This window comes from Gambusia affinis, linkage group LG06, assembly GCF_019740435.1.
Source record: "Gambusia affinis linkage group LG06, SWU_Gaff_1.0, whole genome shotgun sequence".
Classification (NCBI taxonomy): Eukaryota; Metazoa; Chordata; class Actinopteri; order Cyprinodontiformes; family Poeciliidae; genus Gambusia; species Gambusia affinis.
Window position 1 is genome coordinate 4,588,399 of NC_057873.1, and position 17,554 is coordinate 4,605,952.

The 17,554-nt window shown below is 37.5% G+C and overlaps 1 protein-coding gene across 5 annotated transcripts in view; it reads right to left on the reverse strand.

Annotated features, from left to right (window-relative positions):
* The window catches only part of hnrnpul1 (heterogeneous nuclear ribonucleoprotein U-like 1), a 17,841-nt gene extending 1,148 nt beyond the window's left edge, over positions 1–16,693 (reverse strand). Inside the window, exons 1-15 of one of the 5 annotated variants that reach the window (XM_044120060.1) lie at positions 16,605–16,693; positions 15,839–16,094; positions 15,054–15,284; positions 14,225–14,414; positions 14,058–14,131; positions 12,876–13,015; positions 12,674–12,773; positions 12,007–12,119; positions 10,669–10,935; positions 9,976–10,098; positions 8,637–8,765; positions 2,520–2,688; positions 1,554–1,811; positions 1,041–1,189; positions 750–962 (exon numbers count right to left, since the gene is read on the reverse strand). In XM_044120060.1, coding sequence (XP_043975995.1) covers positions 750–962; positions 1,041–1,189; positions 1,554–1,811; positions 2,520–2,688; positions 8,637–8,765; positions 9,976–10,098; positions 10,669–10,935; positions 12,007–12,119; positions 12,674–12,773; positions 12,876–13,015; positions 14,058–14,131; positions 14,225–14,414; positions 15,054–15,284; positions 15,839–16,055 — 2,373 coding nt within the window. In that variant the 5' untranslated portion in view covers positions 16,056–16,094; positions 16,605–16,693. Of the gene's footprint in view, positions 1–749; positions 963–1,040; positions 1,190–1,553; positions 1,812–2,519; positions 2,689–8,636; positions 8,766–9,975; positions 10,099–10,668; positions 10,936–12,006; positions 12,120–12,673; positions 12,774–12,875; positions 13,016–14,057; positions 14,132–14,224; positions 14,415–15,053; positions 15,285–15,838; positions 16,095–16,489; positions 16,532–16,604 lie in introns of those variants that run through there. The other 4 variants (XM_044120061.1, XM_044120059.1, XM_044120058.1 and 1 more) reach the window with 4 other exon arrangements.
* Between the last annotated feature and the right edge of the window lie 861 nt (positions 16,694–17,554).

Genomic DNA, 17,554 nt, shown 5'->3' on the forward strand with positions numbered 1-17,554 from the left:
AGAAAATTAATCTCATATTAAGCACATTTTTCTGTCCTGTTATTAATTGGTTAAATAAACAGACCAGCCTTATACGGAGGGTGAACAGTGCCAAATTATCGTAAATAACTTATGAAATAAATATTTAAATGTGTCGGTTTTTTAGATTAACTTCAGACTTTTTATAGGAAAAAACTGAAATTTCTGACTATGAAAGTTTAAGATTTGCTAGAAAAATACTAAGAACTTTTAAAATTTATGTAGAAAATTTTCTACAATAAACTGAGTTTCAAAAGTCAAACATTTGAGTCTTCGAACTCAGAACATTTCCAAGAGGACAAATTTTGACTTGAAACTCAGGAACTTTCAAGCATTGGTTTTGGAAAATTCAAAAAGATCGATCTCAAAATTTCTTCTTTTTTTTTTTTCTAGAAAATTTTTGGTTTTTTTCTAGTAAAACTTTTACTTTTCAAAGGGGGCGGGGTTTTCTAGAAAATTTCTAAAATCGGTATTCAAAAAATAAAAAATTAGACTTTTCAAACTGAAATTTGTGCGATTAACCTAAAAATGCAAAAAAAATTCAAGAAAATGTGTTCTTTTGATAATTTTTAACTTTTTGAACAAAAAAAGTTTTTTTTCTAGAGAATTTCTGAGATTAATCAAAAATATCTGAGTTTTCCTGCATAAATTTACTTTCCTTGGGTTCAATAAACTTAATTCTGCCATTTGAAACATTTTCCTCTGTGCTTGTGGAGGAGAAGTTGCCTGACCTGCTGATATTGCTGGTTGTAGCTCTGCTGTTGCTGCGCCGGCGGTTGCTGCGCCGGCGGCGGCTGCTGCTGCTGGTGGTTGTAGGTCTGTACGGTGGTGGGCGTCTGGCTGTAGCTCTGGCTGTAGCTCTGGCTGTATCCTGGGTACTGGCTGTAGTTGCTGTAGTAGTTCTGGTTGTAGCTGCTCGGGTTGTAGCCCTGGCCGTAGCCCTGCTGGTCAAAGCAACGGCAGGTTGTAAAACATCTCCGACTCCAAACCAAACCCCATCCGGTGAGGGGAACTGTAGCTACCTGGTTGTATCCTGTCTTGTTGTAGGAAGCCGGGCGGTTGTAGCTTCCGCCCGACTGCTGGTTGCGGTTGTAGCTGCCGCGTGTGTCCGAGCCGCCGTCACGGTAACTGTTACCCCATCGGTTCTGGCTGTAGCTGCCGCGGTTGTAACCTGAGCAACAAAAACACAAAATAAATAACAAATCTCCATCATTTTTAGGAAACAAAAGTGAGATCGTCTGACATATTTTACTTCTCCATCTCATACGTCTCGATCCCAAAAGCAGCCATTTTGTCCGTGCATCTTTTTCTTGCTTGTGGGCAAGAGTTTCCACATATTTTCTTTTTGTTGGTCTCAAAGCGCCGCGCTGCGCTTGCCTACTAAGTCGGCGTGGATCACGTCCGGTTCAGACTTGTGGGAACTGTACATTTGATCTAACACCTTATTTTTATCCAATAAAAATACTAATCAGTTCCCCAAGTTCTGCGTGTTTAGTGGGTTTTATTGTGATAATGAAAAAAGTTAGGCGCCTCACCTCCCCTGCCTCCGTCTCCGCTGCGGTTCTGGTAGCCGCCACGAAACCCGTCACGGTTGTCGTAGCGCTGGTAGCTGCCACCGCTGCCGCGCCCGCGGAAGCCGCCCTGCCTGTTGTCGAAGCGTTTGTCGGGCGGCGGGCCGGCTTTGCGGCCCTCCTCATTGTACTGCTTCAGCACCTTCTCGGCGTCGTCGCGCTGTAGCTCGACGAACGCCACGTCCTCCAGGAAGTCGCACGGCTCCGGCAGCGTGAAGTTGGCTTCAAGGGGCGGCCACCCAATTCGAGCGGAGACGGGTGGAGAGAAACGGGGAAACAGAGACGGGGACGAGAAGGGGGGGAGGAGTGTAGTGAAGACCAGAGCAGCCACACCACCGGAAGACAAAAACGAGAAATAATTAGTACGACGCAAAGGCGACAAAAACAAAAGCAGATAAAGAAAGCAAAGGGAACAAAGGTCGCCTCCAGGAGGAAACATTTGTTCAGACAGACAGAGAGGAAGGGGGACATCAGAAGAGACGGGGGACAAAAAGGACAACTAAAAAGTTGTAGTGAACATCACCGCAAACCAAGCACAGATCCTGCAACGGTTTTGGAAATCAACTCGAAAGGAAGCGACCTTCTAATGGCCGCCAGTCGACTAAATTTGGTTTTCCGATCTGAACTGAACAGGAAACGAGTCTCGGTTTGCAGCGTGTTCGAGTCTGAATGGAAAGTGGCAGAAAAAGGACAAAAAATAGGAATCAAATTTATGTAAACTGTTTAAAAAAATGTAAAAAAATAAAAGTCCAGGTCTGATATCTGGTGGGTAAAAGGGGGAGGAGGAAGGGAAGGGACATCTTCCAAGTTTGATTTCAGAGACAACACAGAAAAAGTCAAATAAAAAAAGTAGATCGTTTCTTTTTTTTTTAAATTATTACTATTATTTTTTGTTTTGTTTGTTTAAATTTGTTTCCACAGCATTCCTACCTTTCATTTCTAACACAGCATGATCGGGCACATCCTTCCCCTGCTCATTGGTTTGCTTTAATGTTCGTTCTTTAAAATCCTCGTCCGTGGGACAAATTACAATAGCCTTGCGTTGAAAACCTTCAAAAGGACGCATTTTTCGTCTCCTTGCTGATCCATAAACATTTGTCTAGCAATGGTGACAAGAAAGAAGTAGAAGCTTGTTTGTTATTGTTTACTTGTAAAGGCTTTCCACTGGGAGGAAGCTGGAACCCTGCAATAGTCAAGTGAGAGAGGTTTGGCTTCGGTGTCAATCTACGGGTTTTTTGGTTTCCTCTCGTCACTCCACAGACTCACCTTGAAGCCGGAACCAGAACCAGAACCCAACGACTGCAGAGCAATGTTAGTTTATCAGGGGGGACCCAAAAAAAACCCCAGTTACACTAAATTATATCATCTGTTTGGTTAGTTTAGTGAAATATTAGGATGCACAGCTTTCTTATCAGTGAACAAAAGCAGATTTTGAGCAGGTTTGTTATGTCATGCAGATGCGATCGCTGATGTTAATTATTCATGCAGTTGGTTTGCAAACATACAGATTTGATTTGGACTTGAAATATTTAATATTCTGCTGGATAAAAGTAGATTATGAGGAGAAAAGTCAACTATTTTTTACACTTTAAGACGAATAGTCATGAGCGTTTTGTTTACGTTTGTGACTTACATTAAAAAAACACAACCGAGTAAACCCATAAGCACACAAATTATGTAAAATGTTCTCTTTTTAGGACTGCTTTGAAGTGCCTGATGAAAATTTAATACCTGAACCTTTCAAAACGAACAGCACAGCTTCACCAACTCAGATTGAAGAGTAAGACTTTTATCTCCACAGAAATGGCGATAAATTGGTGCTCACTTATAAAGTTAGCTAGGTAGCTAGCAGAGGTATATTAGCGGCTAATTAGCTGTAGCCTCAACCGTATCGAGGTACGGAACGTAATGAAGATGTCTGAGTGAATCAAACATTAAACTGCCACGACAAAATTTAAGACTTACTTTTAAAAAAATGAATTCATGAAATTTTAAGGCCTTCGATGAATGAGTTGAAGACTTTAAAGACCCTGACAAACTATACCATAACCATTAATAAACATTAAAGAACAATGTTTTCAGAGTGCTTTAGCTAAAAGATTATATAAAACTTATTTTTTTAACTTTACATCATGTAAACATGCTATTCCGTAATCAAAAACACACCTGCAGTGCTGCTTTGATTCTTTAATTCATGGTTGAAGAATCCTTGAATTTTCTGTGGCAGAAATATCAAAATGCTTCCTCTCACAAAGCTCCTTCAGACTAGCGGCAGCAGCAATTAGCAAACACCTGGTGGAACTGTGCAACTGCTGAGTTTAAAATACCAACTACGACTCCGTCCACGGCTGCCAAGAACGATTATAAACGGCACAATGGAGAAACGACGTGACGTGCAAAAGACAGAGTGTCAGAGAGAGTTGGAGCTTCTTAAAGAGACAGTGACCCGATTTCAAGGAATTAAAAACAAAGTCAAATTACTTCAATGTTATGTTTGATATATGCAACATTTTACTTAATTGAGTTATAAAATGTCACCATGTGCCAGGAAAATACATAATACTGGCCCTTTCAGTCTCAAACAGTTGAGTTACTGAGAAAATCTAACATGTAGTGAAGAAAAACAGAACGCATCACCTTAAAGCTCCTAAATTTAACTGTTAACTTGTACAAATATTTGCTTTATAATTAATTTCAAGATGTAGAACAAGAAACCTTAGGTTAACTTTTCTAAATGCAGTAGAACGAAACGTTTTGATGACAAACGGAGAATTATGTCGACAGTCCGCCAATCGAACCCGGCTAAACATTTCTGACTTACGTTAAATTAGCCGAGTTCATATCAAACAGGGCTGTAATGATGCCAGACTTAGCAATACTGGTCTAAAGAAATCAAGTAAATATTTTAATAATAATTAAACAAGAAATAAAAAGCTAGTTTTTAGTTTTCAATAATTCAACACTGTAACACTTTAATAATCTGCAGTCAGTCCAGGTTAGGGATGAGATTTTAATCTCACTCCCCAACGCAAACCTATAGAAACTTAAAGCGAAGCACTCGGTCCAAACAGTTTACATAATAATGTCAACATAGAGATGCATTAAAATTTATCGTTTCTCTCTCTCTATCAAAAACTGGATGATAAAAAGTCTTCAGTTCTGTGTTTTGGTCTCAACTAGCCTTTTTGTTGGAAGGACAATTTCATTTACAGAGAATTTATAATTAATTTTATTGGTCGTTTCTGTTCTATTTACTTTGGATATTTAACACGTCTTCCAGTTCCAGTGTTAAATGTTTATTAGAATTTAAGCTTATTGAACTTTGAGAATGTGCTCTTGCCATTATGCTCTTTAAAAAACCAATACTATCCTCTATCACAATAACTTTGGCAATAATTTATCGTGCAGCAAAATGTGTTACCTTGACAGGTCTACCAGAGCACTTAGTGCTGATCAGACTACGCCAAAACGATTCAGAATCACAAGCTGAGAAACGGATAACTCTAGCCACATTAGCTGGCTGCGGCGCACAGTTGCATTTTTGGACAAATTACAAAACATTGTCTCCATTTATTTCAGTCAGATCCTGCCACAAAAAAAGGGTTAAAAAAGAGGCACTGTGGAATATTTAATGTTTCTTTCACAAGATGTCACGCAGCAAGCAAATGGAAACCAAATTTGTCTTGTTCACAGAAGTCTGAATGTCCAAATTCCAACGTTTTCACAACCCAAACAAATACGATTTGTGCATTTTCCATTTCTGGCACTAAATCAAATATGTGTCCCAACTGTCTGAAATGGACATGTCGCATTTTATCCAACTTTTACGTAGTACTCAGGCTGGACAGTAAATCAATATCAATGGTTAATACATGCGATAAAATATTCAAAACGTAGAAATTCACTGAACTCCGATCCAGAATCGCACAGCATTCTGGGAGATGTAGGCAGAAGAAATATTTTAGCTAAGCAGCCAGCTAAGCCATGTTGGTGGCACCAACTAACTCTCTCACTCTTTGGTTGCCTAGCAACAGCCTGTTGGGTAGCAAGCAGTTTCAAGTTTCCCCTCATAGCTGCTTAAAAATAATATAATTTTTAAGCAGAACTTCAGATATTTAAGTAAAAAAAATCAATAATTATTGATATAGACTGATATGAAACATTTATATCATTTCTCAGCTATATTGTTCATCCCTATGTGAGACATTAGGAGTGGGCGATGTAGACTTAGTTTAATTATATTATGTTATGTACCGTTATAATGATAAAAGCAACGATAAGAACTATATTACAATTGTTTTTTTTAGATATCTCTATGGATGCGACTGCATTAAACCACAATAGATACAAACAGTGAAAATGTTTCCATTTCTTTAGGACACCAGTCACCAAAAGAAATGAGATTTGTGCAAATGAACTCCAAGATTAACTGCATTTAATCACATTTTACAAATTTGATCATTGGTGTACTTGTGGACTTAAGGAGAAAACGGCAGAAACAACCGAAACAAAACGGATGTTTTTAAAAATCATTAATCAGGGTCTACCGTGACAACAATAAAGAAATTAATTACGATATCATGTTCCTTACATCATGTTATAATTCTTTGCACCAGAAGAAGCAAGAAGTCCATTGTTAAATCTGGACATAAACAATGGCTTATGATTATATTTATGAAAATTATGAGAGGTTTGTGCATCACATTGCTCTTACTGACTTGCATCCAAACAGACTTCGTTAACGCGCCACACATGGCCGTTGCTGTTAGACCTTTTTCATTAGTTATCCGCACAGCGCGCTGCCGTGCAACGTCGATGCTCTTCTTCTGCGTTTCTGCTGGTCGCGTTGGGGTCGTAAACGGTTCGCACGGACGTCTGATCGCATTTAACGAGCGGAACGATAAATAAATGGGATCTCGGCAACAAATTCTAATTTATCGTCAAGATTTGCTGTGTGAGCAAAACTTAAAAGTGAAACTTTCATTGGACGTCAGCCATCAAGACACTTAAATGTTGGTTGCTGTGGCAACGCACAAAGGCGCAGCGGCCATTGCGGTTTACCCAATTTCATTAAGGTTGATGTAATTCCATGTTTTTATAACGACAATAAAGATTATTATTAAAATAGCTAATTTTAGTGTTAAAAGGCTAATCGGATTCAGAAAGCTAGAAGGAAAACAAACTGTAAAGTGAAGTTTTACGTCATAACAGAGCTAGTAAACAAATACGTTTTTTAAACACCTTCCTATAACGGTAGAGGAAATTATGACTCAAACGCCAGGCTTAAATTAAAAATAACCAGGAATATGATCAGTGTACGCATAAACTGTTGATCTGAGGCACATTTATCATTTCTGAATCACTGACCACTAACCACAAATGTTGCTCCTTCTTTATTTGTACCCCGTTTTAGCGCTCATAGACTTTACTTTGTTTTATTTGTACAAATATGATAAACGTCCGGTTTTGGTTTGATGCTTTTATTTTGATAGGACAACTTCCACTGTATATATAATCGAACGGCAGCTAATTGGCAACAAAGACAAGTTTTAACAAATCTGCTAAAATGCATCTGCTTTAAAGGTGTAATTTTGTAAATACGTATGTGTTTAATATTGAGCTGTTCAAACTGTGAATTGGCTTTATTGTATACAAAAATAGAGTGTAGTTTTTAGATTATAGTTAATATTTTTAGTTTTTAAACATTATTTTTAAGTTACGAATGTTTCGGCTTTGAGAGTGTGGTGTTTTTTGTGTGTGTTAGGGTGAAACGACAAGATTATTTCCATTAAATCTTCATAACAGCAGCATGCAGGTAAACAAATTTCTTGGTCGTTGTTTTAGACCAGCGGTCTCAAACTCCAGTCCTCGAGGGCCGCAGTCCTGCAACTTTTAGATGTGCCTCTGCTGCACGACATCTGAATATAATAATTAAGCCTTTGGATAACTGATCTACACAAGGTGGAGGTAATTAAGCCATTTCATTCCAGTGTTTTGTATCTGTGGGACATCTAAAAACTGCAGGACTGCCGCCCTCGAGGACTGGAGTTTGAGACCCCTGCTTTAGACCATGATGCTTGATTTCCCATCACCTCTTAGAAAGCGTGCTTCCAAAAATACAAGCAGGTGACAAAGAGAGTCATTTACGTAGAAATTAATCAGAAAGGTAAGAGAATAATTTGACACAAAAGCTCACAGATATTTAATTATAAACAACTACACTGCTTTCTTTTAAGATATTTAATTTAAAAAAGTATTTTCAGGTACAATATCACTAAAATTGATCAATTTAGGATGGAAATTTTTCTTTGTAAAGAGCCAAATCGTAATTAAAAGTGGTCCTAACTGAAAGACATGGCTGCTCTGACGGGTCCCCTCCTTTACCTTCACTCACCTTTGTCTTCGTACGAACGCGAGTCGCATCCCAGACAACGACAAACATAAACAACTTACCTTCACATACTCACAGTTTCCACAGAAAAGCCACACTAGACCCACTTACCTTCACACACCGGCTGAGCACAAGAATCTGAAAATCCAAACGCTGTTAGTCACTACTTACCTTCAGGGTCAATTAATTTAAAAATTTAAATAAATAAAAAACACACTCAAAAAGCTCCATCTTTCTCACATAAAAGTAGCTTTTAAGGAAAGCTATCAACTCTGGCTTATTAAATTAGCAACAGAAGGTGTTTTTCTTACTCACCAGGCAGAGCTTACTTGTTTCTCAACATCTTTACAAAGTCATGGTTTACTTGTACATTTTTCACAAGACAAACAATACCGTAATATGACATGAAATAGATAATAGCAAAGTGCAAATATACTGAAAACATGACATTATTCTGTCGCTTATGACAGCCATTAATCATTTTCTGTTACACAACAAGCAAGTGACAACAGGGAGATCAATGCTTCTTCTACTCTATAATACACAGAGACCCCCTGAAAGATAAATAAATAATCCATTAGAGAGAAAGTGATCATCAGGGCACATTGACTCACTGTGGTGAGTGTCAGAACCGGGTGGAGGAGGAGGAGCAGTACCTGATCCAGGATGTAGTTGCGTCTCTTGCGGGCGGCGATCTCGATCAGCCGGTTCAGACACTGGGTGGCCTGCTGGATGAGGACATCCCAGCGCCCGGAGTAGTTCCTCTGGCGCCGCAGACCCATCACCTGGCAGGAACCGGAGAATACAACAGGCTTCAGAGGACAGGTGAGGGGGCTTTGGATCGGTAACCAACTTTACTAATATGACATATTTCAACATTGATTAAATTCTCAATTTAATTTTAATTACATTTTAAATTGTATTTTTATTTAATATGTACATTTAATTTAATTTTTGCATTTTTTTGGTTAAGTTTATTTCTATAACATATTTAAGAAATTAGATAAATGTAATTTAAAATTTTATTTATTAAATTTTATTTTTATTTAATATGTACATTTAATTTAATATTAAGGTTTTTTTTATTAAATATACTTAGTTTATTTTTATTTATTAACCAAGTATACCTGTATAACATTTCATAAATTAGATAAATACATTTTATTTTAATGTAATAAGTAAATTAAAATTTTCTTTAATATGTACATTTAATTTTAATATTTAATTTAATTTTTAAATTTAATTTTGTATTTAAATTTAATTTTAGTTTAGTTTGTTAATCAAGTTTATTTCTAAAACATTTCAGCAATTAGAACAATTCAATTTTAATATTCTAAATTACATTTTAATTTAATATGTACATTTAATTTAAATTAAATTAAAATGTGCTAAACAAATAAAATTTGACTGATCATGTTTCAAAAGAAACTCTAACATCTTAGTTTTTTATCTATATTTAAAGGAACTTAGTGTTTTGTCTATTTTGCAGTTTTGTGGAAGTTTGTTCCAGATTTGTGGAGCATAGAAGCTGAAAGCTGCTTCTAGATGTTTGGTACAACATCAGATCTTTAATGTATTGTGGTTCTGAGCCGGTCAGTGATTTATAAACTACTGAAAGTATTTTAAAGCCTATTCTCTGAGCTACAAGGAACCAGTGGTAGGACTGTAGGACTGGGTGATGTGCTCTAACTTCCTGGTTTTAGTCAGAACTCCAGCCGCTGCGTTCTGGATCAGCTGCAGATGGAGGATTGATCTTTTTAGCCAGATCTGTGAAGACACTGTTGCAGTAATCGATGTGACTAAAGATGAACACATGGATGAGTTTCTCTAGATCTTTCTGAGACATTAGTCCTCTAATCCTAGAAATGATCTTCAGGTGATAGAAGGCTGACTTTGTAACCGTCTTTATGTGACTCTGAATGTTCAGAGCCAGATTTCAGGCCTGATGTCTAGTTTCCAGCTCTACTAACTGTTGCTATGACCATCAGAGCTGACCTTCATCTTGTCCATGATGGCGTTTGTTCCCAGGATGTTGTACTTCTTGTCTGGATTCTCCTCGGCGTGCTTTATGGCCCATGTGGTTTTTCCACAGGCAGGCAGACCAACCATCATCAAAATCTGAAATAAGAAGTAAATAAAGGCTGGTTTTGTATTTTTTTCCCTCCAATTATTAATTATTTATTTAATGGTCAACACTTGAAGAGCAACAAATCCCCAAATCCACTTTTTGTTCCCAGATGAGCTGAATAGACAGTGATATGCATCTTCCAGGCTATTTCACAGCACAATCTAGTAACTATACGTCACTTTCTGTTGTTTAAAAATACGGTACATTTATAGCTGGAGTGAAACTGTCATCACCTCAAATGGGTTGAGCTGATTTGATGTAGCTTTAGAGCCAGGGCTATTTTATTCATCGGAATAAATACACAGTAATACAAGAATAAACTTATAAATAATCCAAAATTAAGTAATAAACAATACGAGAATCAAAACTTGAATAACACTTCTTATTAAAACTTTTGCAACTTTCTTCTAGTATTCTTGAGTCTCAGAAATCAAATTAACTTTTTTACTTTGACTCAAATATTCTTCCGTAGACTCATCTTCTATTTTCTCAGTCAGTATTTTCTCCAGTTATTTAACTCCTGTGTGTATTTAACTAACAAGCAACTAGCAAGCCCTCACCTCGCATTCAGATTTGTTGGCAGGTCCCTTTGTGCCTCTGATTTTGTCCTCCATGGGAAGATCGTGGAAGAAGGTGTATCCCTCCTCTGGGGGGAAGTAGGGCTCCCTCTTCTGGCCAAAGTTGAACTCGACGGCGCAGTTTTTCACCAGCACATGGGGGAAGAGCGCACGTCCTGCCAGCGCCTCCTTGGAGGTCCGGAAAGCAACGCCCAGGTTCACGCCGTTCTTTGAGAAGCCCATCGTTACCTCGTCGCTACTTTCAAAGTCCTGCAAGTAAAAAGTTGGGAAAACAGAAACAGCTGTTAGGGTGCATTACACAGAGGTTTGGTAGGTTCTACCAAATCCAATTTAAGACTTTTGAAAACCGTTTTGAATAAAATAGAAGACCTGTATCACCATAGAAACCATATAAAAAATGTGCATATTTCATCTAGTAGTAGAGCCCGACTTCTTTGCACAGAATGCATGCAGCAAATGAGTGCTGACCAGTCAGTTTACACTTACAAAAAGGCTCGTTAGCTGGCTAGCAAGGTGTATTAGCAGATAGTTAGCGGTAGCATCAACCACCTGAGTCAGACGTCAATGAAGACATCTGCATGCGACTCAAACTTATGTGTGACAGAGAAATCCCATGGAAGCAAACTGCATAAAATATGAGATATTAAATAGTAATAGCACAACAAAATTTAAGACCTGGGACTGGTGTATTTAAGGCCAGCTTACATATTTTCTAACTAATTTAAGTCTTTTTCAGGCCTTCATTTTAGATATATGATTTTAGGACTTCCCCTATTATAACAAAAATATGCATACATTTACAACACTTAAAACGAACAGAGGTGGGTAGAGTGACCAAAAAAGTATTTTGTGAAAAGTCAACTCAAGTCCTGAATAACTGGTCAAATTATCAATCATTTAATACTTAAAAATTACATCAAAATATAAAGTTACGTCGAAATTTTGGTATTTTAAGGACCAAAATGACAATAATTTATATAAGTAATATTATTACAAAATCGGACAAAAGAAAATTGTTTCCAAATTAGTTTCTTTTAATGAAAAACTTAACAGAAACTACAGGTGTCTGGTATGTTTATGGCTAAACATGTTTGTTTTTCATTCAGTGGGTAGAAAATCCAAACTTTTACTCAAGTAAGAGTAGAAATACTTCATAATAAAGTAAAAGTAAAAAGTACAACGCAGTAAGAAATACTCAAAAAAGTACTTCCCCCCCAAAAAAAGTTACTTGAGAAAATGTAACTAGTTACTACCCAACTCTGCTAAAGAGTAAAACAGCATCATCAGAATATTCTAAGCTTATTCAAACGTGTTACTTACAACATAGCAGCCGATTACATCGTTTTCACCAAATTTCTCGCCGTAGTCTGCAAACTTGCAGTCACTAGATTTCTTTCCTGTTCCTCCATATCCGAAAGAAAATGGCTCCTCACCTGCAGGAAACAAAGAAACATTTTCCAATTCAGAGGCAGACAAGTAAAGTTTATTTCTAAAGCACATTTAAGCAACAAGGCAGTTCAAAGTAATCAATCATGAAACTATGAATATAGCAGATGCACAGTTTCACCAGGTATTTGCTAATTGCTGCTGGCTAGTCTGAAGAAGCTGAGTGGGGGAGGAGCTACGTCTTGAAGGCGGAGCTACGTCCAGCAAGGCGTTTTTCACAGCTGAATGGTTGCCATGGAGAATAAAAGATTTCCCAAACATGCATGAAAGAATCAAGTCAACACTGTGTGAGAATTACATTATGAAATGACATAAAGCTTAAAATAAAAAGTTTTCCATGATACTGCCCCTTTGTTTCTGCAATATTTTGCCCAACCCCGTAATCAACTTGAAAGTTGATTAACTTTATATTCCTCCCTGTGTTTTCTGGTAGCTAATCGTATCACGTAGGAGGGATCTGAGGATGGGACCTTGCGGTACCCCACATGTGACGAGGCAAAGTGTTTGTATCAGACCCCATGTTCGTTGTTGGCCTTCTCACCAAGCTGAGTGCTGCAGTTGTTGAGGGACCAGCCGATCCGGACAACATGCGGGTCGGGCTCGCTGCTGGGCAGGTGCTTCACAGGAATTTCCTCGTTAATCTGAGGAAAACGTAACAAAACGACACAAAGGCTGAAGGAATGACAACAGTTTCACCATGGAAAATGAAAACAGAAGAAATGAACTGCTTCACTGTGACTTACCTTCATCTCGTAGCAAACACGACCCTGAGTGACGCCGTGGGTCGCGCGAGCTCCGGCCCACAGGTAGGCGAACCCTTCGATGGTCAGAGGATAACCGCTGTACCGATCCCTGGACACCTTGAAGTGCAGGTCACAGTTATCTGACAAAGAGAAAGAAAGGTTGTTTAAAAGGTTTAAACATTTATTCATGATATAAATAAATGTTTATATCATGAAATGAGACCCAGGAGTCTGAAACAAAAACAAAGTTATTTTTATATTCTTTGAAAAACAGAAAAATATATCAACATGACTTATATTTAGCCACTGTAATCAAAAACAAACTCCAAAAAATATGCCTGTCACAATAAGCAATAAATCAATTATTTGCATGATAAATTAAAATAAGCTCATTAATTTCCATTTGCATTATTTATCATTTTCTTATTTTACTAAAAACTGGATGATAAAAGTCTTCAGTCTGGTGTTTTGGTCTCAACTAAATCTTTTATTTGAAGGACAATTTTGTTTACAGGGACTTCATATTTTATTTGTTGCTTTGTGTATTTAAAATGCTGTCCAGTTCCAGTCCAATAAACTTTAATATTTAAAGTTTGAGAATATGTTATGGTATTATTATGCCGTTATTACCATTATATTACTTGAAAATCGTCTCAAAACAACAACAATATAATTTATCATAACTTCTGGAACAATTTACCTTAAAGCAAAATTTGTTGGCGTGGGAGATGAATATTTTTTTTAAAGGACAATTTTGTTAACAGAGACATTTTAATACAATATCTAATTTAATTTGTGGTTTTGGTTGTTTTATTTTGTCATTTTTTTTGGTTAGTTAAAATATCTTCAGGTTTCAGTGTTAATTGTTCTTTACAAAATTAAAGTTTAACGGTCTTTGAGAGGGCAAATTCTACTTATTATTATTATTATATCACTTGATAATATTGTTGTTTTGAGACTAAACAACAATATTATAGTCTAGCACAATAATTTCTGGGACAATTTATCACCCAGCAAAGCACAGAGAGAAATGACCACAGAAATGATCTGGTAAAATAAAGTTTACTTCCTGGAGAAAATAACTGGGAACAAAAAAAACTGCATCCTGACACCATTTAAAACTCAGAACAGACAACCATGACAAAGGTTTGGTTTTCTGTGCAACTAATAAATATAACTTACATGTATCAATGGTCACCATGGAGTCATCGACGTTCTCCTCTTCGTCTTCAGCAGGAGGTTGCGGTGTGCGAGATCTGCTCAAAAACACGAGCATAAGATCAGGAGCCTTGAACTTCTTTAATTTCCTGTTTCGCTGGCTGGAGAATATCGATGTGCAGCTCTGCTACCTCTTCTCCTCGCGGTGCTCGTAGTAGCCGTAGCTCCTGTTCTCCTCGTGCGGCCTCTTCCGGCTGTTCCCGCCCTTGTTGTCCTCCGTTTTGATTTCGGCCTGGCCTTGCTGTTCTGTTTCCTGCGGCTCCTGCTGTTCGTCTCCAACCGGCTCAGCCTCGTCTTCTGTTTTGATTTCTGTTTTAATTTCTAAAAGATGAAAAAAGAAGGAAACTATGTAAGGACTCAGGATACACCGATTGCACCGATACTAGCTGATCGCCGATCTTTAAAAAGCCTGATCTGACAATTACGATTTTTGACTGACGACAATTTTTTTTTCTGTAATGTTGCTAAATATTTAGCAAGAAAATCACTGAGTTGGAAACAGTGGGGTAACTATTGCTAACTGCAAACTAGGGGTGCACCAATTTATCAGCACAGACTTCCTTGTCCACCTCAACAAAGGTCTAAAAATCATCCGCTGCGCTCTTCTGCTCTCCTGTGAGAGGTTTGACTGACACACCGGCCCACCAGTTCATGTCTGCATGTGGCCAATAGCCACTCTACTGTTTCCAACTCAGTGATTTTTTTGCTATATTTAGTGACATTTCAGACAAAACAATTTGGTATGAGCCAAAATCAGAATCCAGAGAACTGCCATCGGTTAACTCATACTCTGTAAACATCACCGGATGGGCCGGTCTGTGCAGAAGACGACAGCGGATGGCTGATAAATCGCTGCACCCTTAGCAAGAACCGTTAACAGTTTAATCACTTTTTTATATAAATACAATATTCAGCTTGTGATGAACCAAAGATGTTATAAAAAAATAATCTGCTAATAACCGTTTGCGTTGTCCTCGAAGTTCGTCTCCTGCTTGCTCTCCTCCTCGGACACGGCGCTCGATCTCTGAATCTCTCCGTTACCGGAGTCTGAAGTTTGCTGACTTTCGTACGGCTCTGCTTCTGCCTCCTCTTCCTCGTAGTAGCCACCCGAATCCCTGCCCTCGTCTTCCTCTGGAGGGTTATCGCCGTCGCCAGCATCATCCATGTCACCGCCTCCGTAGTCTTGATCTTCTGATTAACAAGAAGAGATCAGAAATTTGTTGAAAGTTTAGAAAAACAAGCCAGTGATTGGAGACCTTCTACCAAACATTACACTGCAGATGAAAATATTAAGTTTTAGATTCACAAGTTAGCAAAAATCAGCATTTGCAGAGTATAGCTAATAAAATGTGGTCATTTTTGATCAATTTATAGATAATTTATTTGCCAACTGCATGAACAGCATCACTCCAAAACACAACTAATCAAAAAGAAATCAACAATATTTAATAAAAACACACAACAACAAATATATGACTGATTTAAAAACAATTTCAACTAGAACAAAAGTTTATTGACTGAACCTATAACATAAGAATAAATAGTCAAACTTTTAAAATAGTCAAAAGAAACAAAAAATCTTGGGATTATTCTTGGAAATAACTGGATGTTTTGCAGAGTCAAGACAAGTCCTAAGTGTTTCTGTTTCATCACATCCAGCTGATTTACTATATAAGAACTCGATAATTTTGTTCCATATTTCTTGCTGTGTATCAGTTTTGTATAAGAAACCTAAAAACCTCTACCTTGTTGGTCTGGAGCTTTCTCCTCCTCCTCTCCTGGGTTTTCCTCGTCGTATTCCTCCTGACCAGTTTGCTCCGAGGTCTCCTCCTCTGCCTCAGCCTCCAGGGCGGCTTTCAGCCTCTCCATCAGGTCCGCCTTCAGGCCTCTGGTGTCGAGGCCGCGGCGCTGGAGCTCCTCCTTTAACTCATTCACTTTCAGTTTTTTCACGTCTAAACTCATGGTTGCTCCGTACGGTAAACTCTCGAGTTTGTCGTCTTTCTTAAGTAACAAAACAAGAGAGAAAGTAAAAAAACATTCATGACGGTTAGCCACACTTTACAGAGTGGTACTGATTTTCAAACTGATCAATTCTGCGCGGTTTCTCAGCCGAACGGGATACGTAATAGTGTGGCTAGGCTACGCTAGGCTAGCTAGCAGTGTTGCATCAACTCTACACACATTGAACAGTTAAAGTTCGTGTGTATAAACACGAAGGTACATAATAACAAAATGGATGTCTGTAGATATGTTTATTTATGTAAAAGCACTCGCTAGAATGCTCCTAAGGTAAGCCTTCGCTGCAAACCGCCACTGTACGGCTAAAGACGATAACCTTCTAAGCCTAGCATTAGCTTAAACACTCCCCAGCGATGCAAAACACGGAGAATACAAACCTCCTTTAAGTCACACAGGCTTTTCATGCAGGCCCTGCTGTCAGTGCATCGTATATAGACGGTATGTAATACAGCTATGAAATAAAATATGAAGAAAAATAAAACTGAGGCCTACCTCCTTTGACGCGAGCTGCGCGGGTAAGTCCGGGTAAGGAGTCTGAAAGAAACGCTAGCGCCCCCCAGCGTCATTAACTTCAGGGTAAAAAATCGGCGCATGCGCAAGGCAGAACAGCTCGCTACTACTTCAGGTTTTACGGCGGCTAGGAACCAGCTTAAAGGAAATATGGGTCAGAGTTTACAATATAAATACTGCCGAGTTCAAACCTAAGATCTTTCCTTCCCACAGGCATCACCATCTACAATAACGCTTACTTTAAATGAGCTACAACAACATTTAATTTCCCTTTGGGATCAATGGAATATTTTTAAATTTTAATTTTAATTTTAATTACAACTACACTCTACAACAGAACCTTGTCTCCTTTAATAAACATTGATACCACAACCCAAAATATTATTCAAAACTATATAAAAAAAATAAATAAAAACATCACACTTTTGCAAACAGAGGACTAAATAGGATTAAAGAGGATTTATTTCAATGGGATATTTGTGGAAAATTTAAAAAGAAAAAAATATTTTTATTACATCTAAAATACTACATATTAAATGTAGTACTAGTTTTAAGGACTGTATCTGTTAAGTTAGAATAGATTAAAATGTATAAAAAGGCTAAAATGTGTTCATAAAATGCATTTCAGTGTACAATGGAGCCTGTTGTATTTTATAAATATATTTAAAGGGTTTTAGACTTTAAAATGTCTATATAAAATACATTTTAACATGGGATCTGTTTTCTTTACCAACCACTTTTACACTTAAATTTATTTTATGAAAACATTTAAGTTTCTTTGTAGCCTATTTATACATTTTAATCTATTTTAACTTATTAAATATCTAACTGTTTAGTTAAAATAGATTAAAATGTATAAATAGGCTACAAAGACCTTTTAAATGTATCCATAGAATAGAGATAAAATACTATAACTGTTTATATGAGCCTTA